The 24717-nt window shown below is 41.5% G+C and overlaps 3 protein-coding genes across 3 annotated transcripts; 1 reads left to right on the forward strand and 2 right to left on the reverse strand.

The window, feature by feature from the left end:
- The first annotated feature begins 2826 nt into the window (after positions 1 to 2826).
- nrros (negative regulator of reactive oxygen species) lies at positions 2827 to 6012 on the forward strand. The gene is made up of 2 exons (XM_068748148.1): positions 2827 to 2928; positions 3852 to 6012. The coding sequence occupies exons 1-2, from the start codon at positions 2827 to 2829 to the stop codon at positions 5808 to 5810; spliced, it is 2061 nt and encodes a 686-aa protein (XP_068604249.1). The 3' UTR covers positions 5811 to 6012.
- A 3323-nt stretch (positions 6013 to 9335) lies between these two features.
- On the reverse strand, positions 9336 to 16879 carry sh3glb1a (SH3-domain GRB2-like endophilin B1a). The gene is made up of 9 exons (XM_068747780.1): positions 16724 to 16879; positions 16202 to 16343; positions 15688 to 15816; positions 15083 to 15216; positions 14284 to 14376; positions 11719 to 11808; positions 11172 to 11272; positions 10641 to 10875; positions 9336 to 10394 (listed from the first exon to the last, which is right to left on the reverse strand). The coding sequence occupies exons 1-9, from the start codon at positions 16784 to 16786 to the stop codon at positions 10287 to 10289; spliced, it is 1095 nt and encodes a 364-aa protein (XP_068603881.1). The 5' UTR covers positions 16787 to 16879; the 3' UTR covers positions 9336 to 10286.
- Positions 16880 to 18419: 1540 nt separating this feature from the next.
- Positions 18420 to 24191, reverse strand: LOC137903854 (crystallin J1B-like). Its single transcript, XM_068748016.1, has 10 exons — positions 24156 to 24191; positions 23715 to 23790; positions 23026 to 23205; positions 22024 to 22122; positions 21419 to 21511; positions 21194 to 21350; positions 20669 to 20784; positions 20028 to 20105; positions 19506 to 19645; positions 18420 to 19074 (listed from the first exon to the last, which is right to left on the reverse strand). Exons 2-10 carry the CDS (start codon positions 23779 to 23781, stop codon positions 18970 to 18972), a joined length of 1035 nt encoding a protein of 344 aa, XP_068604117.1. The 5' UTR covers positions 23782 to 23790; positions 24156 to 24191; the 3' UTR covers positions 18420 to 18969.
- Between the last annotated feature and the right edge of the window lie 526 nt (positions 24192 to 24717).

Raw genomic sequence — 24717 nt, forward strand, 5'->3', positions numbered from 1 at the left:
CCCTTTATAAGCGTTAGTAGCGTTCATCTTTTTCCTTCGAAGTGTACGTATCTGTAAATAGTACTCTGGCATTCTGTTTGTATGCTGAAGTGTCAGTCGATGCCACTTTCTGCATCCTTTTAACTGTCAAAGACTCGGCTTAACTCTGTCAGAGGTTCAGAAGAGCATCAAATACAATAAAAAAAAACATATTACAGGAAGGTTCCTGTAATATCTCATTTCCATCTGATGTTCTGATAACTATCACCTGCCGTGTTGTTACAATTATTAATAGCCGGACACTGATTCCAGACTCCTAAGTTAGAAGCATCGTCTGAGAATCCAAAAAAAGCCCTGTTGGTTCTCGACTGATTCCCGTACCTCATCATTCACTCGCATAAGAATATGAAGCCTATATTTATTCATCAATATTTCACAAGAGGGCAGCAACTCCCTTAAACACCTTGTTCAAATTTGAAGAGGACTGCGGTTCAACTCCCAAAAACCTCAAACGGCATTAAATTGTAGACACAATGCTCAACAGTACTAAGTAATCCTCGTAGGTGAGCCTGACAACATCTAGAGCACAATTGTAGCTTTCTGGAAAATCTTTGTATTTATTATTTATTTTGTTTCAGAAATGTGTGAAAAGATGTTTTCTTTTGTGACGTTCTAATGGTATGAGGTTCTGGCGCCACCTCTGGTCAGCAGGGAAAGTGAACATAAAGAATGAAAACTATTACTGTCGTGTGCAGAGAATAGTAATACTGGTCTCAAATATATCTAAGGTAGAGAAAAAAATGCGTTGTATCTGTCCACACACACGGCAGTTACATTATTTAAAGCGTAATAGAACTCAGCAAATCCATCTGAACAACTGCTAGAACATCCTGTAAGGCCATTCTAACTTACAGCACACTCAGAGCTATAAGTGTCCCATTCAAAAACAGGAAGGGATCACTGGCAAATCAGCACTTGAAGGACAGTGTAATCACTTCCCGAGCCCTAATTCCCTATTTTGCACTTGTTTGTGAATTTTAAAGACAAACATGTTAACAACTGTAGTTTCACAAAAAGATGGAAAAACACATAGAATGAAAGAGTAAAACACAAGTTGAAGGGAACTGGTCAAAGTTGTTATGTTATGTTAAATATGTGATCCATCAATCACTGTCAACTCCCTGGACCAGAGGACAATTAATTACACATATGTACATTATGTATAGTAAATGGCAGGAAAACACTGTGATCCTTCAATACATATACAATTCTTTATATTCCCTGAATCAACTGTGTTTTAGTATTGGCTGTAAAAGTAACAAGCTCAGCGTAAGGCAGGAAGGGTGTGTGTGTTGGGTGGTTTCCTTTCGAGAAGGTGGCGGATCAGAAGGTCGTGAAGGGTGTGTTGTCGTTGGGTTTTTGTGGTGGCAGCTGTGTTGCCAAACGTATGTATCTGAACAGCAGCTTTACTGACGTGGTGTTGCAAGAAAAAGCATTTCTGTGCTGGAGGGGGGTACTCATGGTCCGTGTGGCCCTGGTCTTGAGAGCTTCATTCTGATTGCAGCTTGTCCATGTGACTTGGTTTCCGTTGCCTGCCTGCTTCCGCGAAGTCATAGTAAAAAAAGGAGCTTGAGTCGGAGGCACACTCTGCTACAGCAAGTCAACCAGCGATATGGTCTGGGTATCAACCGTACGGGGCTTGGGAAATCCACACCTAACCCCCCGCGTAAGTAAATGCCTTCTGTACCAGCCTAATAATGCACTGTACACACAGCTGCTAAAAGAAACAAGCTGCTCACTTCTGTCGGAAATGAAAGGGATGCCATTTAAACTGATGTTGTCTTTGAGTGTGTTTGACGTGCAAAGCTCATGGATCACCGTGTAAAGTCCAGTTAAAAGAAATGTTGGCTTGAAACAACAATTCTCAGGATGAATTGGCCAGTTACGTATTTATAGCACATAATATATATATATATATATATTGCATGCAGTTGATCTGGATTCAGTATTGCATACGATTTACACAAATGATATTATAAATATCACCCGCTTGAATAATATCTGCTGATTTATAGGTTGTCAACTATTAAAATCTCAAGTTGTAAAAACCAGCATAATGATTTTGCATGATAGAAACGCACCAGATATTTTATTTTTATTATTATTATGATGATGATGATGATGAATGACACCAGTTGCTCCAGTTTTGTGCTGTCCTGATGTAACATAATGCTGTTATTCCGCGCCATATGTTTAAATACTGTTTTACATTTTTTTTTAAAATGTCAGTAATGCAACTTGGTCACACCAAATTAATTTAAGGAGGGTAAGGTGATAAAAGCCAGGTGATTAATAAAAATGAAAAAATTGTGTAAATTACATTCAAAACAAGTGTAAAAGAAATTAATAAAAACAGGATATTTCACTGAAGCTGCAAAAATGCAAAGATTATACATGACTGCAAACCAGAATGGAACCGACAACCCTAAGAGTCAGCATGCGTCACAGGGTGGTTTGTGCTAAAATACTGGAAATGTTATCAATTCTTCTCAGGAAAAAAATATACTACTGAGCAGAAATGAGTCCTTTGCATCAGACTGTGAAAGTGGCCAAAATATAAAAAGAAATTCCCATTATTATGTATCTTCAATTTTCCCACAATCTATTTTATTGGAACCTTCTGTCATGTCCACTTCTCTGGAATTTACAAAAAACATAAAAAATAAAAATACAATCATTGTAAACCATTGATTATGGCTTATTGCCGATGTCTATAAATCATCTGTGTCTATTAATTATAATCATTCTAATTATCTATCATTCTTTCCCAGCAGTGAGGATGTTAAAATGCCAGTCCACCAACTCACTTCCATCCTGCTTTGCCTGTTGTCCATTTGGAGAATACTGACACCAGCTTCAAGTCATCCACAACACAGCCAATGCCAGCTGGTAAGAGGGCTCTCTTTGAATTAAACATGCAAATATGTGTGCATGTATAAAATATATGATTTAACACACAGAACACTTTCTGTGTTGGTTTGGTAAACATTTAAAAATGTAATTGCAATTATAAGGAACCTTCTAGATGATCGAGGGAGATACAGGATTTTTTTTTTTACTATTGCATTCTGTCTGATGATGCATATCAGATGATCTGGAAGCATGAGCAAAACTCATATGAACATTTTGCGGGATATTATGTGTTTACACACATGAAAGCAAACGGGAAGTGATGATGACTATCAACCAAAGTTTGATTACACTTTATTTAATATTAAATGTTATCTCTCAGCGATCTACGTTCCGTCTTAGAATTTGCCCGCCTCATCAGATCAAAGGCTGCAATAAGAATCAGGAAATAATCATATTCATCTATATGTATTTCTAAATCAGTAGGAGACTTGTTAGCATTGAGCAGCTAAATATATATATTTCCAGCAAACTGTCATCTGGATCATAACAACAAAACAAGAACTTTTAAACATCAGCTTAATCAATGTCTGATTTTCACTACTGTATTTGGAATTGAAAATACAGTAAATTTAAAAATTCCACAATCACTATAATTAAGAAAAATATTGTTTTTTTTCCCCTTGGGATCAGTAAAGTGTCTTTCTTTCTATCTATCTCAAACTGCTGGACCAACTGACCCTGAAGCGTTTCCACCAGCACTGCTAAAACCTAAGAAGACAAGGCTTCTCTTAGAGAAGTAAATAATCTTACTGTAAATTTGATGAAATGGTTTGAGGGACGACGCTGTCCTGTTATGACGAGCACTCAGTACACGGGGACTAAATACTTATGCAGATCTGACCCTATACGTGTCCCCATTAATTCCCTTCTAAATCTATGGCCTATTGTTTTCCTTGCAGGTGGAAAGAACGGCCCTGTGCAACAATGCCAAGGTCACATCTGTGCCTGCAGGACTGCCCCACGACATAGAGGAGCTTCAACTCAACTACAATTCCATTGGAGCACTCCAGGACTACTCTCTCAGTTACCCATCTTTAAAAACCCTGAGCGTAGCGTGCAATAGTTTGGAGAAATTGCATTCAGACACTTTTCAAGACTCAAAACTGCTGGAAAGCCTCAATTTAGCAAATAACCACCTTCATATTGACTACCAGGAAACCAGTCTTGCGTTGAAGACGGTACCAAGGCTCAGAGTTCTGGATCTCTCCGAGAATAGGTTCGATGAGGAAATGACCGCCGCCCTTCTCCAAAATCTGACAGCAGTGGAGCATCTAAATCTGTCGGGAAATCTCTTGCAGAGACTCGACGAGACTTCGTTCAGGGATCTGTCCCAACTCAAGGAGCTCCACCTGCAGAGAAACATCATCTTCGAGATTGACGGGGCCTTCAACAGCAATCCCAAGCTCCAGCGGCTCGACTTGGCCTTCAACTACCTGCCTTGCCTGACTGATTTCGACATGACCCAGCTGGTGGTGCTCAATGCCAGCCACAACTTCATCGAGTGGTTCATCTCCAGACAAGACCTTAATGACACGTTCCACCTGGAGACGCTTGATCTGTCCGACAATCAGCTGCTCTTCTTTCCTTTCTTGCCATCCCGCAGCCGCTTGACAAATCTTTATCTGTCTCATAACAAAATCAATTTCTATGAACACTTGTCAGGCAATACTACAGCCCCGAACTCGTCTTCAACTGTGGAGTTCTATAATATGAACAAGTACATGGACAATGTGACGTCTCGACTGTGGGACGAGAGCCTTCATGGCGACGTCTCCTCTGTGGACGTTTTGGATTTAAGAGGAAACCAGGTGGAGTATTTCCCTCAGGGATTCATCCAGAAAATGCCCGCCTTGTCCAGACTCCAGATGTCCACAAACTGTCTGCAAACCTTAAATGTGTCTTCTGAACAGTTCTCTGGCAGCTTGTACCAGTTGGACGTCAGCAACAACAGGCTGAACGAGATCGTAGCTGATGAAGGTACGACGAACTCTCTAGGCAATCTGACATACCTTAACCTGAGCCTAAATAATCTAGAGTCGGTACCTTCTGGATTCTTATTTTCGTTGTCAAGCCTCAGGTCACTGGATCTCAGCTATAACAGCATTGACATTTGCCTTCCTGAGGAAGCTGAGACCGGTACAGGCTCTATGTCGCCTTGTGTGGATTGGAAAAACATTGCATCCTTAAGGCAACTCTACCTTAACGGATGCAATCTTAAACTAATGCCATCGTCTGCATTCTCTGGGTTGCCCCTAACACACCTGGAACTGTCCAACAATCCTGGACTCATTGCCCAGGAGTCAATACAAAGTCTGAGCACAACATTGCAACATCTGGGTTTGGGAAACACACACATACAAGACTTTGACTTCTCCCGTTTCCTGAGTCTGAGGTCTTTAATCGTTTCAGGAAACTCGCTTTCCCATCTTCCCCCTTCACTTCTGACTCTTGACCTAAAAGTTCTTGATTTGAGGGACAACAGGCTGTCCACTATTCCCTCAGACCAGGCACACGCGTTAGCCCCCAAACTGAGCACAGTTTTCCTCACAGGAAATCCCTTCAACTGCTGCCAAACAGAATGGTTCAGGACATTCGAGGCAACAAAGACAATGGATGTGGTGGAACGGTCCGAGATCGAATGCGATCTGTTCCAAACGACGCACAGACTGCAGAATTTGCAGCCATTTTTCTGCGTGGAGGTGAATGAAAGCAGCGAATCGTATTTCTGGTACATTCTGCTGTTTGTACCTGCCTTTCTTTCATTAACGGGCATTTCAATTATCTTCCTTCTCACCTTCAAGCCCAAAATTCTACAAAAATCTATCAAAAAGAGGTGTTTGAAGCCCACATCTTACTGATCCTTTATAAGCCCTGGACAAAACATAAACATGTATTGAGAAATGTACTTGAATATATGTTGGAAATGCATTCAATTAATTGTAAAACTGCCCACAATACTAACACTATGTATGCACATAAAGACATTGTTTTTAAAGCATGCAACGGTTACTTTTTCACATTTCTGTGTTGTTTAGGTGTGGTTTAAACCCAAACCTGAGTCCCTGGAGTGAAACTGTGGCTGCGTTGTTGCGGTACTGTGAATGTGTTTGTGTGAACATAATGCAGAAGTCGTGTGATGCAAGCTGATGCTATAAGCAGCAGAGGAAACATGAAATTTCCTGTTTTGCTAAGATGTGTAGCAACTGCCCAGTTCTGTATCTCGGAGAGGAAGGGCTTGAGGTTTCCTTCCCATCACTGAGATACAGACGCATCCTTGACATGAAATTCCAGTGTGTTTGTTTGGAGCCGAATATCGATTGTCTGTCTATTCTACCATCCACTCGGTAGAAATGTAGAATCGGGCCCCTGGCAAGCTAAATTTGTATGGATATATTAATAAAAATAATAATCATCATCATCATCAAATAGACAACATTCAAAAAATCTATCTATCTATCTATCCTCATATTATTGCCCCCCCTCTGTTGACGTACTCGGACCCCCAGATCTGGATTATATTTTTACATATACATACTGGTTGAACAAACTGAAGTAACCCTGCCAAGTTTGATTTTTTTTAAATTTTGATTCACCTTTTATCAATTTCTTGAATATCAAAATACATTTCCAATTGTCAAAATGTAAATAAGAAAAGAAAAAAATGCTAATCTTTATCATTAAATGGAAGGAAGAGATAGAGAGAGAGAGAGAAAGGGATCCAGATCTCCATCTAATATTCATTCCTACATACAATTTTATATAAATTAATAAATCTGTTGGCATCTTTGCAGTCGTCCTCCAGCCTTTGTTGGTCGAGGTCATAAGACAGAGCATGTGCACTGAGTGGCAAGGCCACTCCAGGCATGCACTTTGCTGCTCAGGGGTTAGAAGGCAGGCTGATCAGTGTGCAGCCGAGTGCTGGAGGCCTAACCAGAAGGTAACCAGAAGGTAACCAGAATACCGCTGTGGTGATGCTCAGGGTATTGGCGGTTGGAACATAAAAAGAGAAACTCCAGCGAAGCCTTGTTAGAACCTCTAAACATTCGGATTTCACGAGTGTTTTAGAATATAATGTTTCTATGTGAAAGAGAGGATTGGTCCAAAGCATACGTGTGAGTCACGAAGAAATGCCGGCAACTTGGGGAAGCAGAAGAGAAACTGTTGGGTCACTTGAGCATTTGAGTATCTCTAGCATGAAGTCATTTTGATTTAACCTAGAACAAGCTTTAAAGAAAAGCTGCAAGAAAATGTGATGTTTGAGGATTAAAACAACTTTTATCACGAAAGTCAAAACGGCCAATATGAAATAAATATATCAGCGGAAGCGAGAAGTGGCCCTGGAGCGGTGCGGTTCCTGATCGCACCAGGAAAAGACATCATTTGCAGAACACAATTTTCCACTGATCTCAGATTGGGGACCAGGTTTCCGGTACTCAGTGATATTAGATCAGGAGTCAGAAGACGAGTTCGAGAACGTTCAGACAACACGACATCCAAACCTTTAGAACTGTGGCTCCTGCTGTGTTTAAATGCACTAACTATAACTGCAGAAGACGCATTTAGTGGCGTTCAGGGACACCTCCCCCCATATAGTACATACTATACCACATGTTTGAAAGAGAAAGAGAAACACGACAGTTCTCTCATTCACCTCTCCCCATATAGTACATACTACCGTATATGGGGAGAGGTGAAGGAGAGAACTGTATCTCTTTCTCTTTCAAACATGTGGTTGCGGGTTCTCACAGATGGGTGAGGAGAATGCAGGAGTGGAAATTGATTTCAAGCTGTCAGATGAGTTGGAGGCCAGAGGACAGCGGATGGTCAAGCCAATGCAAATACAAGTACAAACCAAATATTTGTTAGTATTTGTGTCTGTCTCCAAATCTGCAAGAGTCCCAATTGATGAAAGAATTTGCATTAAAATAAAATGAAAAAGAAAGATGAAATCTTTTGCGTGTCGGCTAAATGCACTGAATCCACCCCCTCTGAGGGTGTTGCAGGAGCATCACGGCAGGAACGTGCACCACTAGATCAGCCAGAGATAGTGAGCTCGGCTCACACGCACACACTGGATCCAACAGCCTCCTTCGCGTTAGCGCTTTTAGTTGTGAAGCCAGAGTGCAGCTTTCATCTTAAACTATGTGTATAATGTTGTATGTAAACCAGTTTGGGAAATTGTGCTTTTTTTAATACAATTTATATATTTTAAAGTCCCCATCTTCTCCAACTGTTCAAGAAAAAGCTGCACATTTTCTTACAGACTAAGAAATTAAAGCTAATGTTTTATCAGCGTTGGTGGCAGCGCAAAATAACTTTATATTTCCTTTTTGGGGTGAACTGTTCCTTTAAGGATAAGTTTATCAAACTAGATGTTTTTAATTTCGAGATGGAGAGATTTTACTTTTTTTATATTTAAAGACTGAGACCTGGGTTTTAGAGCACATAATATTGTTGCTGCGACTAATTATAGTCGCATAGGTTATATATAAAATAGTTTATAGGACTTTAGAGTTTACATTTTGACATTACACTGATTAAAGCTCTTTTCTTAGGTGGCAATTCACGCTACTACTATCAATGGCTAGAGATCAATGCCTCCTATAATTAAACCGATAATGGAAAATGAAGACATGGTTCCAAAGCTGGCTTATAGGCAGCGACATAAAGTTAACAGTCAGCTTACAAGACTTCCTCTTACTAAGCCTTCCCGCTCTTATGACAGGACAATATGCTTCCGACTAATTGTTTAGACAGGAAGCATTAACTGAAGCCTGATAAAAAGGGATTGCAAGTCAAGAACTGAAATTTCAACTGAGGTTTAACTAACTTATTTTATAAAACCACGGAGAGAAGGGAGCCGTATTTAATTCTACTGTCGGTGTGAGTGAGTTAATATTTGGAGATTTGGATGTTTCCGTTGCTGCTGCAGCACTGGAAGCTGGAAGGGGAAAGGGTCAGACTAGAGCCAAAAATAACACTGGAGCGAAGGGACTCTTTTCTTTGTGCTCAAAACAGTATTTTGGTGCCAAACACGGCTCTAACATTTTGTTATTCCGAGCAATTAGAAAAATTATCAAGAAGTCAAAAGAAGACATTCCAGGGTAATCGGTTTCCTGTGGCCGACAGACGAGTTCTAATTTAGGTAACATCTAGATATCAAAAAGGCAGCCCTTGTTAAACAGAGGGAAGGAATCGAGCCTGTTTCTCAACTCTCCCAGTTTGTTTTTGCAAACAAGATAGTGGACAGCCAAGAGCAAAACACATTACTCTCTCATGTTGCCTGTTCTGCCCTCTAGTGGCTCAACCAAGAATCACAAATAAAAAGAGTCCTTCCATAATTCCAGAAGTGGGTCAATAAAATGCAAAATAAAGATGCTACATTTTATTTTAATGCATCACATAATATATTTACTTTAAAACTGCATGTTTTATCAGTTACAATAAAATCAGTTGTGTAATATACATTAACCTCCCAGAATGCAACAAGGCCCCCCCACAGAATTGAAATGTAGGTTTGATCAAAAGTAGGTAATTTTTTTTACGCTTTTTAAAGTTAACACCAGTGACAGAAATAGTCCAATAATTAATAAAGGATACATCAATAATTTAATCAAAGATAACTGTGCTGTGTTTTAGTGGACACACTTTTGCTGGGATTTCAATGCCAATAACTTAGGGCTCAACACACACACAAAAAAAGGAGACTCAATACTGCAGGTGTAACGGTAAAAAAACCCCCAATGTTAAAGACTGATTCACATTGTATCTGCTCTTAATATGACTCACTCGAAATAAAGGAACCCGCTGTCCAGTAAGGCGCCTGTGAATCAAACTGGCACACACACGTGGTACGGTCATATTGGAACATTCATATCGCAGTTAAGATTTTATAAAATAAGACTTTCAAATACTCAGCATCACTCCCCACCTCAAACTGAAGTGCTTTTCTGTAATAAAAAAAAAAAGTCTACTGCATCACTACTTGTAAAAAGAATAAACACAGCTCACATCAAAAGCATTGCGGTCGCCCTTTGAGATACGTGTTGTAAACAAATACTCAAGTTTGGGAGATGTTCTGGCACAAAGGTAGGGAAAGCAGGTTTGAGAAAACGTTCTGCAGTTGGATACAAACAAATAGTTGGTTCGTTTCTTTTGCCCTTCACTCCAATTTATTCATTCCAGCTCGAGTCTGCTAAAAGAAAAGACTCATTTTCATAGAAGTAAAAGTCAGTCTGAAAGAATGAAACAAAGTGTGACGCCTGTTCCGACAACACAATATAAATATGAAAGCATTGACGGGTTACAGAAAGTGCGGAAAGCGTCGGAAGGACTCAGTTGAGCAGCTCCAGGTAAGTGATTGGAACTTTCCCCTGCTGGTTGCCTCGCTCTCCCATCAGCCAGTCGGTGTCCATTCCCGGGACGCTGCTGACAACGATCACCTGGACGACAGACGGCGTTTGTGTCAAGTTATCAAGTCACACTTAAAAAAAAAAGAAGGTTCACCGTGTCAGCGTCATTCATGCGACAGTAGAAGTTGTAGCTTTCCTTTCTCAAAGACACAAATTGGAGGAAGCACCTGATTCTAAACGCTTGTGAAGGAGGGGGGGGCAGCCGGTGCCGAACTCTACAGCAGCTCTAACGTCACCCTGACGGCATAAATGGACCGATGCTAACTTGAAGCTAACCTCATCGGCCAGAAGGGACAGCTCGCTGCTGCTGGCAGCGTCGTAGTCGTAAAGCACTCTGGCTTTGCGGCTGCCGTTGGAGCTGCGCAGTTCGCTGAATCCGCCCGATGCCGTCGAGCCGCCGTGACCCGCGGACACGCTGGGCAGGGACGCCGACACCGGGATGGTGGGCACAGAGATGCTGGCCCCGCCGGACACGGAGGACTGGTTGTTGTTGGAGAATGATGAGGGGAAACTGATGGGGACAAAGGAGCACAGTGAATGATTCAAGCCCGTTTTCTGCGTTGTCGTTCCCTGTAAAGCTCACTTCAAGCCGAGTTGACTTTTATACGTGTCACTTCCTCTTTCCAGCTGATACAGAAATCTAAAATGCATTTGAATCCGCTCCATTTCCTTTTTGACTACAGAAAGTTTGGTAAAACCAATCCACATTGGCTTCTTTATTTATTTTTAAAAGAATAATTTCTCGAGCCAGAAGCTGCTCTGGTGGCATAAACGGCGTGATGCCACATGGCGGCGGCATCGTCTCACCTGCCCAGCTGCTTCTGGAGGTCCACCATGTACTGGTAACACTGAGCGTAGTAAGTCGTCTGGGCCTCCACAAAGTCATCCAAACAGCGTAGGTGGTGGGCCTGAGGACGAACGCAAAGATGACAGACAAATAGCGCTGCAAAAATCTTTACCGCTTTCAAAACCTATAGAACGTTTTCTTCCCGTGTACTGCAGCGCTAGCATTCACACGTGCAGCAGGCGGGAGGAGTCTGCACATGTGGAAAAAAACCTGGAATGTTAGCCTACAATCACTTTTAAGAGACAGACGCTCAGGAGAAAACACAAGTTTGGATTTTATCCTCGTAAATATAGTTTTCCCCCCCCCTTCCCAAGGATTACTACTCTCCCCGTTTTCATTTAACCTATAATGGCATTACGGTAATCCTTCATGGCAGTAGGCTAGCCACATATAGAACAGATTAAACACGTTTGTGTTGTGATACATCTATTACGCATGTCCCATCTAAGCTGCGGCGTTCCAGATCCGGACCACGCTCCAGCCATTCTGCCTGAAGTAGGACCTTACATGCGTGCTGCTGACGCCCTCGAGCAGCAGTCGGGTGATCTCTGCCTGCCGATCAAACTCACTCTGGGTCGTCCTCAGCTCCTGCTCTGCCTGAGGATGGGAGACATTTATTAGGGACAAAATCACTGCGAAGACAAACAGCAGTCGTTGGGGAAACGATAAAATACTAGCAGTCAGAGTTCTTCATTGGCCAAAGGACGTCTTGTTAAAAAAAAAAGAAAGATGTCAGACAGACAACACGATGTCCTGCTGATATCTGATCCAATGTTATGGATACTGCATTTTTAAAATGATTTTAAGTCTCATAATTTAAAGCTCGTTACAACCAGCAGTTAGTAAAAAAAACTAAATATCTAAAAGAACCAGCCAGTCAACCACCGAGTAGCTTTAATGCATAAAAGGAAAAGCATCTCTACTTTTCCTTTTATCTTCACCAATGTAGCAGAAAAGAAAAACTGAACACAAACACACAACTGGATTCATTGTACATTTTTGTGAAACGGTACGTGAAGGAAGAGGCACAGCGGTTTGTTGAGCGTGTTAGACGTCTAACAGACATATGGTCACGAGCTGGGACTGCTGGGAACAATGGGCCCGTCTGTCCTCAGGTCGGTGCAGCTCACATCAGAGACACAGAAAGGTGTGGCGAGCGAGAATATTTACTTTGTCTACATGGATTTCCACAAAGTCGGTACCGTATTCCGTGTTCGGGAGGAGCTGGAGAAAAAGCGACAGCAGCTGCTCACACAGCTAACGGGGGCGTGTGTGTGTGTGTGCGTGTAATTCAAAGATGGCTCAAACATTCCACTCACCTCTGTCATTTCCTCTGCTCACATCTGCTGCTTTGCGTTTTTGAAAACAAGCGACACAGTAGTTAGAACTACAGCTGCTGCGCAGCCACAGCCGACAGCACATCTTACACGCCGCTCTGATGAGGAAGGGACGGCGACCGCACTCCCCTTCACACAGCCAAAGATCAAATGATCTCATTCTCAGCTCAATTATTTCGCCTGTATTTGTGCATGAAATTCATGCTACAGAAGGTATTTGTTGTTTTTGTGCTACGACTTCTAGAATATCAGACTTAACGTGACAAACTGAGAAGAATGCCTTTGGAATGTAGAGCAGCAGTTATATATAATTATAATTATTCTTGACTTAACCGACATTTAACTCTTCGAATTAGCGTAAATATAGAGGCAGCGCCACGGCAACGTGTGGTAATCAATAACTTTGATGCCATCTTCCATTTTTGTCTTTTAAATGATATTTTTGCTGTATTAACATATTCAAAACTTTAAAATGCTGTAATTCATAAAAATTAAACAAATGTGTTTACTTTGAAGTTCCCCCTGAAAAGACGGCTCGACCCATTTACTGAATATTAGACTAGTGAGCGGTGCTGAGCTCACCAGAGACGTCCTCCTCAGACTAAACTATCTGCAGCTTCCCGACGCGCGAGTGCAGCCAGAAATCCCAACACGACACAGATCGTGATCAGTAAATAAATGAACTGCATTCAACATGTTAAATGGCAAACGGGCCTGTTTTGTTTCACAGCTGGAATAAACCCAGAAACCAAATCTAACAACTCAGAAATTTAGGAATTCCATTTCCTGCACGGGCTTTTTGCATTTAATTGCACGACTAATTCCTGCCCATCATCACTGTGTTAAATACTCTCCTTCACATGTTGCATGCAGCTTCTTTAAAACATCTGTGGCATTAAACTTTCACCTGTGCCACCGAGTGCGATTCATTTAAGGGTACTAGAGAAATCATGGAGTCCTGGTACAACAAAGAAGAACTAGAAAGACAATCAGAGATTGCAGACCCTCGCCTCCAATAGACTGTTGGATCTTGTGAGACAGTAAACGGGGCTTCCGGATCAGAGGGGCCAAACCTGCTCTAGCTTGCTGCTCCGGAATGTACTACAAGCCTCCTTCTGGACTCTTTTTCCCATCATGCCATTCGTGCCCCTCCCTCTTAAAGTGGCAGTTTACAGCACAGGCACAATTCCAGATGTAAAAATAATTCTAGAATCTGGATCCAGATCCGGATCAACGCCATTCTCGGGGAGGACCGAGCCACGGACAGAACCTTGCTTGTGTAAAATTTTCAAGTCGATTGGGTTACTAGTTTTTGACTTATGCGCTCGGACAGACAAACTGACAAACAGACAGACAAACGCACCCAATTGCAATACCCTCGCTTCCGCTTCGGCGAGGGTAACGATAATCGATCAAGATGTCAAAGAAAAAGCAAAGACATGACTCTCTCTAAAGAAAAAGGGAAGTCTAAAGCTGAACAGAACAGAACGGTCAGCTTCACGTTGTGAAATCTGCCCCCCGACGTGTGTGACTTCACACAGGACAGCAGGACGCACCCCCAGGAAGCGCCTCTTCCTCTGAGAGGAAACTAATGATCGATTTTACAGAAAGCAAAACCCCCCGTTCGGAGATCAGACCTGAACTAACTGAAACACATCGGATACAAATTACTGACAGTGATTGATTGGTTGGTTGGTGATGGTGTGTGTGTGTGTGTGTGTGTGTGTACACTTACTGCAGCTCTAGCATCAGACATCCTTGCTTTCTTTAGCCTCGTTTTGGCCGCATCCAGATCCAGACGTTTGACCTGCAGTAGCTTCCGTTCTTTCTGGAGACAAAACACAAGCACAAGTCAAAAACTCACCGAGAAGCTAAAGCCGTTAAGCATGTTCATGCCACGCTAAACGTTAGCAGCTGAAATGCTGCGCTGACCAAATCACTGCAGTGACAAACCATACATGATTTATTTTTCCACTGTGGTGATGACTCAACTCAAAACATTGCACACCAGCATTGTGCAAATGTGGCCAACATTTATAGTGATAAATCCAAGCAGTGACGTGGACCTAGCCCAGAAAACCACAAATTGCGACCGACCTTAATTATTTCAATTCATCAATGTCGATTTTTTGTTTTTAGCTCTGTTTTATCTACGTTTAGCTGTCGGTGCTAACTTTGTTTTTTAACACTAATCAGAAATCTTAATTGGATTGAAACAAAAACTGAGACGTTGCAGGTGTCATGTCCTTCAGGCACCATATTGCAGAGCTTTCCGATCATTATGTGAACGTCTCGTTGGCACCAAATGAAAGCATCTTATCAGAGTAATGATAATCAGTTTATATATGCTTTTCAAATAGATCAACAAAACGAACTGAAGCTCAAAACATAGAATTAATTCTCTTTTAAACCAGAGTTCACTTTGATTTCCCACTACTGTGATAATAAAATAGTTTAAACTTTATCCCCATTTTACAGCCAGTTGTATCAACGGGTCGTTACATATAGTTTGGGAAGCGCCGAGTTTAACTTACCAAGATGGTTTTGAAGTCACCCTCCAGAAAGTTTCGGAACGGTGTCAGGAAGTTGATGGCGGCGCTCTGGATTAGCTCCCGCTCTGCTCCACCAATCTGCTTCTCCGTCTCGCCACATTTCACCATAGCATTCCCTGCAATGTGCAGAAAGAACAAAACTTCACCAACATGAAACCGTGGCTTAAGAAAATAAAAGCCTGGGCGAATCAGAGACCTGTAAATACAAAATAATGCTGCCCAACAAAGGCAGTAAAAGGCTGAGACCACAGTTTGGGGCTGAAAGTGTAATTACCATGAAAGATAGTGATACCAGCGCTTACAATAATACAGAGGGCTCAACATAAAATGTTTTTAGCCATTTTTGTAACACTACACCAGAGAGGATAATAATAATAAAATCTACATTATGTACGCTTTCCAAAGAACCTTTCAAACATCTCGTTAGTAAGGGATGATTCTGTTTGACAACCACCTACAGGAATGGACCAAATGAATCCCAAAACAAATAAAACGGATACGAGCCGTGACGAAAGTCGACCCGGATTCAGCAGAGGCTGGACGTTGGTTTCAGCCCCCACTATATCTGGCAGCTCTTTAGCTCTTACCGTAGGCCGTCCCAGGCCCAAGCTCATTTCCAGAGTCGATCATGGACTGACCCAGCAACTCGTGGTTGTTCATTCGAGTGGGGACTTTTTTCTCCAGTTTCTCGTACACGAATTCCTCGAGCCGGGCGTCTGCAGTGAGCGACATGAAAACTTAATTACAGTCATAAGACTACAGCGAGGGAGCCTAATGTAGGGGGGGGGGGCATGTAGGACACTGACACGAATCGAGACTGAAAATCACACTCAATTGATCTGTGGGATGTTGTAAGCCAGTAGAACAAATCTAGCCACATCACCAGCATCTCGTAGATCCGACGGATAAACTCGTACCTTGAACGACAATAATAAAAACATTCTAAAAAAAATTAACTGATGAGGAAAGTGGCACAAGATCGACATACGTGTGGGTTTGAGACCTTTGATAGTCGGGTCCCCTGCTCCTGAAACACGGCTGAATGCATGAACATTACGTTTGTCGGTCGAGTGTGTGTCAAAAACAAAAGCGTGTGTTTACTCGGGTTGGGCTGCAGAAGGACTTCCGTCTGCTTCATGATCTTCTCCGTCCAGTACTTGGTGTTCTCAGCTCTGACCAAGAGGTTCTCCAAATGGGCATCCAACTCGGTCTTCTCGGCTTGACCCAATTTCTCTTCTGTAAACTGAAATAAAAGGGGGAAATATTTATTTAGAGAGCGCGCAAAACTAGTTGCGGGTTTCCAGCTAATGCTAGCATCGGACTAGTTTATGCGGTAGCGTTAACTAGCTCGACATTAACAACGACAACCTTGTGAAATGGTTTCTGAGGCCTGTCTTGATGCATTTGTTTTAACAGATGAACTATTTTGGGTGCCATTAACTCTGAACGGTCGGGAGCTCTGTTCGAAAGACACGCAGGAACCCTGGGCGAACAAAAGTGGAGCTAATCGCTGACTCGGATAGCTAGCACGCGTTAGCTGCTAGGCGGTAGAGCTAACGCTAACAGAGTAAGCTAGCAGCTAATGTTGGCTATCAAACAACAAACAAGACGGGCCGAACTTACTTGTACTGCGCGGCTCAGAAAGGTTCCGGCGTCTGCGGCTAAGCGCTTGACATTAAAATCCATGGCGGCGGCGAAAGTTAACGCTGAACACAACGGCTAGCTTCTCTCGCAGTCAAACTGCCATCCCGACAGAAAATGTCATCGAGGCAACTTTCGTTGTCGGAGTTCCACCCAGCTGTTGGTTCTGACAAAGATGGTGCAACGGACAAGATAATTACCGTCACCGCCCGATTGGACTGCTGCGGGGAAATGTCGCGCATGCGCATCTTTGTCGTGACTATTTTCCATGTTCCAAGCTTTCCAAAGCGCCGCGTTGGTACTGCGCAAGTTTTTTTTTTTGTCAAGTTTAATTTGGAATTGTTTAATCAACTTAACATTTTGTTGTGTTAGAAACCAGGGGATTGAGACGTAATTAAAGGGTCGTGCTTCTTCACACAACACATTATTACACCATGTGATAAACGTACCTCTGTGCAGGTTGGCACAGTGCTAACATCTGATTTGTTTGTTTCTACTCTGAACGACAGATGCCAGGGGCTCTGTAAAAACAAACAATTTATAATGTGTTGCATTGAGATTTCTAAACAGTTCTTCCCGGATTTAGACACGGAAAACAGGTGATAAATGGTATACTGTATTTTGCATAACTGGTCTAAGATTTTTCCTTGGATAATTTTGTGTAGTAGACATGAATTTAAATATTTACAATTCTAATATAAACAATAACATCAAATTCATTCTTTCTACCCTGTGAAGCACACTTTCTGTTTTTAGAAGGACACGATTGGTTATTGAGTCTAGCCACTTAAATTTACAAATTAGGTAATCAAAGGAAAACGAAGACAAGGCGATGCTGTTCAGGCTTTCGCATCAACCTTTTGCCTAAATATTGCTCTGTTTTATGGAGCAAGAGTAGGTCTTCTACCAGCAGGGCGCAGCAGACGCTTGTGGAGGTGAGCTCCATTACACATTTGTGAAGAAAAGCAAGGCATGCAACAGGGAGAAATACAGTCAGGGAAACAGCGCTGCCTCAGTGGAGGTTTGCGCTCTCTGAGGGCTGTCAAGCTTCATGTTATTCAATAAATCATAAATGCATTTAAAATGCTAATTGTTTAGGCTGTGGTGGAGACAGGGCGATTTTGGCTTGCTCTTACATTTAACATTTTGTGTGCTTTGGAGCAAACCTATATCAGAGTTTCACTTTTTCCTTATACAGTAATGGCATACCATGCTCAGGAAACTCAAATGAATTAATTTTACCAGAAACATTTGACTTTTTAATGTAGGCTGATGAATACTTGTATTACATAGGCATGTAATGTCAGAAAATGTCTTGCTAAAGTGTCAGCTGCTTTTTTTGAACAACAAAAACACTCTTTGTGTCTGGAGGTAATTATATCACGAGGAGCCTTCTACCTGTTGTGTGGGAGGAAGTCTGCCATAGAGACAAATCAAATGGCTTCCTCTCTACAGGCGACACACCGTCAGCTTGAACCTTTTTTACACAAGCAATGGCCCAAAGGTGTCTTCATTCACTCAAGCTCAAACGGTTTATTATTTTCAGTAAGTATAAGCTGTAAGACAGATAATCGACTGCAACTGTAGCTTGCGCACCACTTTTTTTTTTTAATAACCACACTATGTCAAAGATATTAAGGCTTTGGCTCTGTGTTATGCTTGGATAGCTTGATGGGGCGGGCGCCGGAAACATGTTAATACAAAAGTCAGCACTTTTAGGAAGGCAGAATAAATCCTTTGCGGGACGGGAGGAATGGGTCGCAGTCTCGGGCTCGTTCAGCAGTAAATCTGTGTCTCTCTGCTCTTTCTCTCACCAGGAACAGAAAGCACTCAAGGACAAGAGAAACTTCTGCAAAAACATTTTCACATCAAGGCAAAGCATATTTCATGAGAATAGATATTTGAAATGGTGAACATTGTATAAAATAATAATGAATGTAGAACAATACGGACAAGTTGGTCGCCCTAAAAGTTCTTTATTATGCTCGATGCTTAGCTGTTGTGGATAAATATGTTTACTATCATTAAATCAATACTATAATGCTCAGATTTTGACTTTCTTGTGTGATGCAGCTTTGACAGAGCAAATGAAATTCAAGTTCCATTCAGTACAAGACTTTTGAATGTGACTGTCATAGACTGTCCTGCCAAAGCACATCTGCAACTTGAGAGTATTGCAAAATATCTTCAAATGTACTATAACAATGGCTAGAATCAAAGTACAAGGCCTATAATTGTTGACGTTTTTGGATCATCTTTCCAGCCAGCTCTAAAAGCAGAGGATATCTGAGTGTCCTCTTCTTCCACGATTCTGGGATTCCCTGGAGTCCAGTCTAAAAATGCATCAACAGGACAGATGAAAGCATTCATGCCCATTGACTGGCATATGTTGGACCTTCAGGAGGAAATCCATGCAGACAGAGTGAGAATATGCAAACAATTAAAACACTGTGGTGATCATACAGAGGGGTTGAATAAAAGTCGAATGAACTCGTATCGTATGGCGACGCATCCGGGGTTAACAAAAATTTCAAAGTGATGCAGATTCCAGGATCATCACCAGAGTTTAATCAACTTTTCCGGGTAAAATTCCCGACATTTCCTGAAAAGTTTATCAAGATTTGTCCATAACCCGATCTGTCTACCCCACCTCCTAGTCAGCTGGGATAGGCTCCGGCAACTCCTGTAAAAAGGTGGATAAAGTGGCTGTAGACAAGACAACTGAGGTCTTATCTACAAGAAAATGGACGGATTGATATCGTACCTGTGCCCCAAAACAGGCTCCCATGAAGGAGGCCCGGCTGGAGGAGCATCCCCCGCAGCGCATGGTGTCCCTGACGGCCTCATCCAGCCGGTTCATCTTCAGGACTCCATGTAGCGCTCCCTGGAATGCATCTGGCAAAGCTAAGCACCAACCCAGATTTATTAGCATCTTAAATCTCTAAATTATACAGAACTGTTCAGCAATTCGCACGGAATTCCCAAAGTTCCGATCACATTATATAATATATATTTTTTTCACTTTGCGGGAACTATACTAAAGACATGTGAACAGATCTGAAAAGCAGATCTCCTCACATGCACATTAAGGATGTCAACCTTTTAGCTTTGCAAAACCCGAGATGCTCGGCTCAGTGGGAAGGGGAAGAATAAAGAGGCGGAGGGGGAGTGTGAGTCACGAGATCAAAAGGCTGCAGAGGCTACTAACGGATACACTGACAGGGGGGGCCCACACAAGCCATGCCAAGTCAACAGACCTGGAGCCTTCTGCTGCTGACTAACTTACCTCATGTGTTGCTGAACACAGCAGGTATGAGCTGTTGGGATGTCTTGCCTAGGTTGTCCTTCACCTGGTGAATATGTGCTTCAGCCAAAATACAGGAAGACAGATGAAATGTCTCGTGTAATCTCTAAATCCTATTGCTGCAACATTTGCAACATCATGGTTTGATTTTGAAATACAACTGCTACTGCTTTATTGCGCCACGTTACATTTTACGTGCCGTTTTAACCAAATGTTCCCATTAGCATTTTTTTCTTTGCAACCCGTCCTTTTGTTTGCTATATAAGGAAGGATGAAAAAGGAATTAAGACTAAAAAATGTAGTTCCACTTCATACATTTCACAGCGAAACTGTACAATCAGCTGCTTTCATCGACAATGTCTGGTTTAAATTACAGAGTTTTCAGACTCATTCATTCTATTTTTTGAGTACACATTAGCAGGTGCTTCCCAATTGATTTCGCAGAAAAGAGACACATTTTAGCAGAAAGTTATTGGAGAAAAATGCTTTATTCCTCTCACAGTTCATATGAACCCAATATCTCTCCATATATTATGCTATTATGTTAACTGGGCATAACATAATGCTAAATTACTCCTTTTAATGTCAGAATGACGAAGCTCTGAAGCTACATGCAGCCTTACCGACGACGAACCGATCCAGTTCCTGTGGGTTCTGCCTCTTCAGGTCGATCATCTGAGCCAGAACAGCCTCCAGAGCATCGGGGTCTGGACCGTTTAGAATGAAATGCTCCAAAAACCTTACATAGTGGGGCACACCAAGGTTAATGATATCCTCTAGATGTGTTTTAAGATGCGTATTAATGTGGTTCTCAAAGTATCACACATAAGGAATGTGTAAAATAACCAAATTAGACCACAGAATACACTTTGATGATAGTTTGCAACAAGATAACACATTTAATAAGAATTATTTTGACCATGTTTTGTCATAGAGAGAAATCTGTCATAATTAAAAAGATCAGGATGGAATTATATAGAATATAAATGGCGACCATCTGGAAAATGAACCACTTAAAAAATATTACTTTGACCAATAACTATTTTCTTATCCCGCCCCCACCCCAACAAAAACAATTTCCATATCTTCTGAAACAAGAAGACAAACTGTCGGGGGCTGTTATCCTCCTCCTCGTGAATACCTCTCACCTTGCTGCAGCCAGCGTCACAGCCACACACATGTCGTTGTTCTGGGTCACCCGTGTGGCTTTCTCCACCTTGTCCAGCATCTCAGGCTGGCCAGCAAACATGGCCACCACAGGGGCCAGTTTGGTGACGCCATCAATCTGACAGTCCACGTCACAGCCTCAAAAACACACACACAGAATTAGAAAAGCACAATAACGGAAAAGACCTATAATTTGTAATCTTTACCAGTTGCTTCTTTGCCGGCATCCACATTTCTAATGAAAGCTTTCAGGCTTGCGTGTCGCCATGGCCCGTCAATAGGGAGGACGGCTTTAGGACCTGACCAATGCAACAAAAAAACGTATTTAAAATAGGAACAAAATTCATGCAATATGTTTCACACTTGCAAGTGTGAAACATATTGCATGAATTTTGCAATTTGTTTCGTAGAACAGATAGGCAGAGATGAGTGGAACCAGTTCTTGTGTTTTCTGTTGATGCTTGGTGGAGCTATTTTATTTGCTTGTCATAATGAGCATGACTGCAGGATGATGGTTCACAGTCATCGCTGCACTCAAGTGTGAGCTGTGTTATTATAGTGATTAACAGCAGCACTGAACATCCATTCCTGGCAGTGACAGCACAGCAGATATCTAACACCAACCAAAAACAAGGAAGTCTGCATGGAATATTTTTATGGAGAGGGAATTCCCACTCAGGAGGGTGGGAAAAACGAGCCGTGGAGTGTTATCAGACATTAGCAGAGGCTCCTGTTTGCTTTTGAGACTATTAAGCTGCTGATTGATACATGGACATCAACATATTATAGTGTTATAAAGTTGGTAGATTACCTCCCGTCTTCCTGTAAGGGTCGTTCAGAGGTAGGTCGTACGCTGTTCCTGGCCCAAAGAACTTGTAGATGCTCTTCGTCAAGTCTTCCACATTAACGTCTGACAATACATAGCATATTGTGTCTTTAGATAACATACATTTTTTATGTTGCTTTTAAGATTTTCAGAGCAATGTATAACTCTTATATATTATCTGTTTATTAAATCCAAGGACAGAGCATCAATACATCTAATACAGTTTTTTTTATAAAGCAACTGTTCCCTTATTGGTATTTTGGGAAATAAACTCATGAACTTGTTGACTTTTTTCACAACAGTAACTTGAGAACACTGCTAGCTGTGTTTCTTAAATGCCTGATGAAGTTACATCTTAGCATAAATAGGTTATATATTATTGTCCAGGTTAATTGAGAATATTGATGCATTCTCAGGTCTGTGTTAAATAAATAGATTGTTGTTATTTTAGCTCAACAATAGAATGGAAAAATAGTTGGCCGAGCTCTGATGAGTAAAATAAAACATCGCCACAGCGCCTTAAGAAAATCAAAAATAAAGTGAGTCTGTTTCCGTGTGGAAAATAACTGGACATATAATTGCACTCTCTGGTCGAAAGCCACGACTCCTGCTTCCACTCTTATTGCTGAGTTAAGCATATCAGCTCCTGCGTGTTCAGACGTATTTTTCAGACAGACAGCGAACATCTCTGCTGTCAACTCGTCCAGGGCGTAGTCCGCCTCTGGCCCGAAAATCAACTGAGATAGGCCTCGGAATAAACCACGATCCGTATTTCAGATAATTGGCTGAAGACAAAGAAGATCATAATTTGGATGAATGAATGAATGAACAGTGCACAATCCTGTTATTCTTGTTTTCGTGATGACAAAGATCTTTAGTGAATGATTCTCCTGACCTAGAATAACAGCAGGATTGATTAGAAATGTAGACTTATTAGAGTCGAGTAGTAACTAAATTAAACTGGTAAATGTGACACCTAGTTAATACCTCCACACTGGTTTAGTGACTCCAGTAGGATGTAGGCCTGATCTCCATAGCAGGTCTGCTCGCCCGTAACTCTGCGGTAAAATGGATTCGCTGACTGAGGGCGAAACTCAGGACAGGGCTCCAGATCGGAGAGAGTTTCCTTCAGCCTGCCTGGATTGTAGATCCAGTGCATGGGCTGAGCTGTGCGGGTGGGGAACACACACACATGCGCACACACGTTTTGTTTTTGTGTGTGATATGGCCTACATGCAGTCTGTCGATATTAGATAGCATGAAAAGGGAAGTAGATGTTTTGACTTTATATGTTAACCAATGACAAAACAGCAGCTAACAATGCACCAGCATGGAGTGTTTTACAAAGGACAAGTACAACAGTGCTTTTGGATATTTGGTGGAGCTGCAGCTAAAACTTGGATAACTTCACCATGTGTGAACGCAACATAGCTGACAGAGCTAAGTTACCACCCCCATTGTTTATCAGCCTGTCCAGATGTAGCTTAAGGATAATGCTTTCTGTAACACTTAACAAAACAGTAAGCCACTTGCTATCATGTGGTGAAATGCGTAAAATGTCCTGTAAAGCATTTAAAATGCCCTATAAAGCTTTTGTATATTTCGTATTATTTATAAAGCAAATATTAAATCGTAACTAATTAGGAAAACTAAATTATTATTCTGTTTTATCTTACCAGCTGCATCTGCCACTGCTGCCCCAATTATGGCCCCAATGGCTCGGTCTGCCAAAGTCAACGCCATCTGCGCTCACTTCAGACAAGAGGAGCAAGAAATAACAGGAGCCTGTCTAAATATGTTAGAATATACCTCGATAGCCTGTAATCAATGGCTGTAGTTTGAATTAAAGTAACTGAAACACAGTGTCCTTCAAAATGAATCAGGATTTTATCTTCTATAGCTGAATGCAATTTAGCAATTATGTTTAAAAAAGAAGTTACCATGTAAATGTATACAATACAACACGATATTGCATTACATATATGTCATAAAATGTGATAAAAACATCAGAATAATTGTTATGCATTCAAGACTTCATCACCTTTCAGAGAACAATCACTCTTAAGAAATAAATTAAATTTCATGTCACTAACAAACACAGACTTCTTCATCATTACCTTAGATCCCCGACTTCACAGTCAGTGTTGTGAAATATTGTTTCAGTGTCAGTTTTGTGACAAGGGGAGGGTGTCGACAACAATCCAATGATAACCATACACCAATGGGAGGCAAGGGGGGAGGTAAAAAGATTCACTCCAATGAAAGTAGCCTAATAATTATTGTACAACACATATAAAGGCAACTTCACTTAGATAATTTTACAAAACAATCTAAGTTGCTATTTCATTATATTCAATTACAGGAGCAACATAACTGACATCGCTATTAATGCTAATAGCACCATGCGTCTCTACCGGTTTCTGGTCTACTATAATAAAATGCAGATATACTAACATGCTGTTCACATTTTAGTGTCGGAAGTCATCGTCCTACATTCAAAGTTTAACTAGATCAGGAATGATGATTAAGACTCATCATCTGGATATGCAACAACATTTTATGGCAATCCATCCAATAATACTCAAGACATTTCTAGATGATGAAATAAATACATTATTTATTATTAGGTAAAGCAAGAAAAACTGGGCAGCTGATTGGGTGAGATGTGGAACAGGTGCG

The sequence above is a fragment of the Brachionichthys hirsutus genome, chromosome 14 (assembly GCF_040956055.1).
Source record: "Brachionichthys hirsutus isolate HB-005 chromosome 14, CSIRO-AGI_Bhir_v1, whole genome shotgun sequence".
Classification (NCBI taxonomy): Eukaryota; Metazoa; Chordata; class Actinopteri; order Lophiiformes; family Brachionichthyidae; genus Brachionichthys; species Brachionichthys hirsutus.

What these genes read in the sequence shown, in the direction of transcription:
- nrros (XM_068748148.1), top strand. Translation starts at nt 2,827, where the DNA reads ATGCCAGTCCACCAACTCACTTCCATCCTGCTTTGCCTGTTGTCCATT. An exon ending in AACACAGCCAATGCCAGCTG is followed by an intron (nt 2,929 to 3,851) that starts GTAAGAGGGCTC and finishes TTTTCCTTGCAG; the next exon opens with GTGGAAAGAACGGCCCTGTG.
- sh3glb1a (XM_068747780.1), bottom strand. Translation starts at nt 16,786, where the DNA reads ATGGATTTTAATGTCAAGCGCTTAGCCGCAGACGCCGGAACCTTTCTG. An exon ending in CTCCAGAAGCAGCTGGGCAG is followed by an intron (nt 10,876 to 11,171) that starts GTGAGACGATGC and finishes TGTCCCCATCAG; the next exon opens with TTTCCCCTCATCATTCTCCA. An exon ending in TGTCCCTTCTGGCCGATGAG is followed by an intron (nt 10,395 to 10,640) that starts GTTAGCTTCAAG and finishes TCTGTCGTCCAG; the next exon opens with GTGATCGTTGTCAGCAGCGT.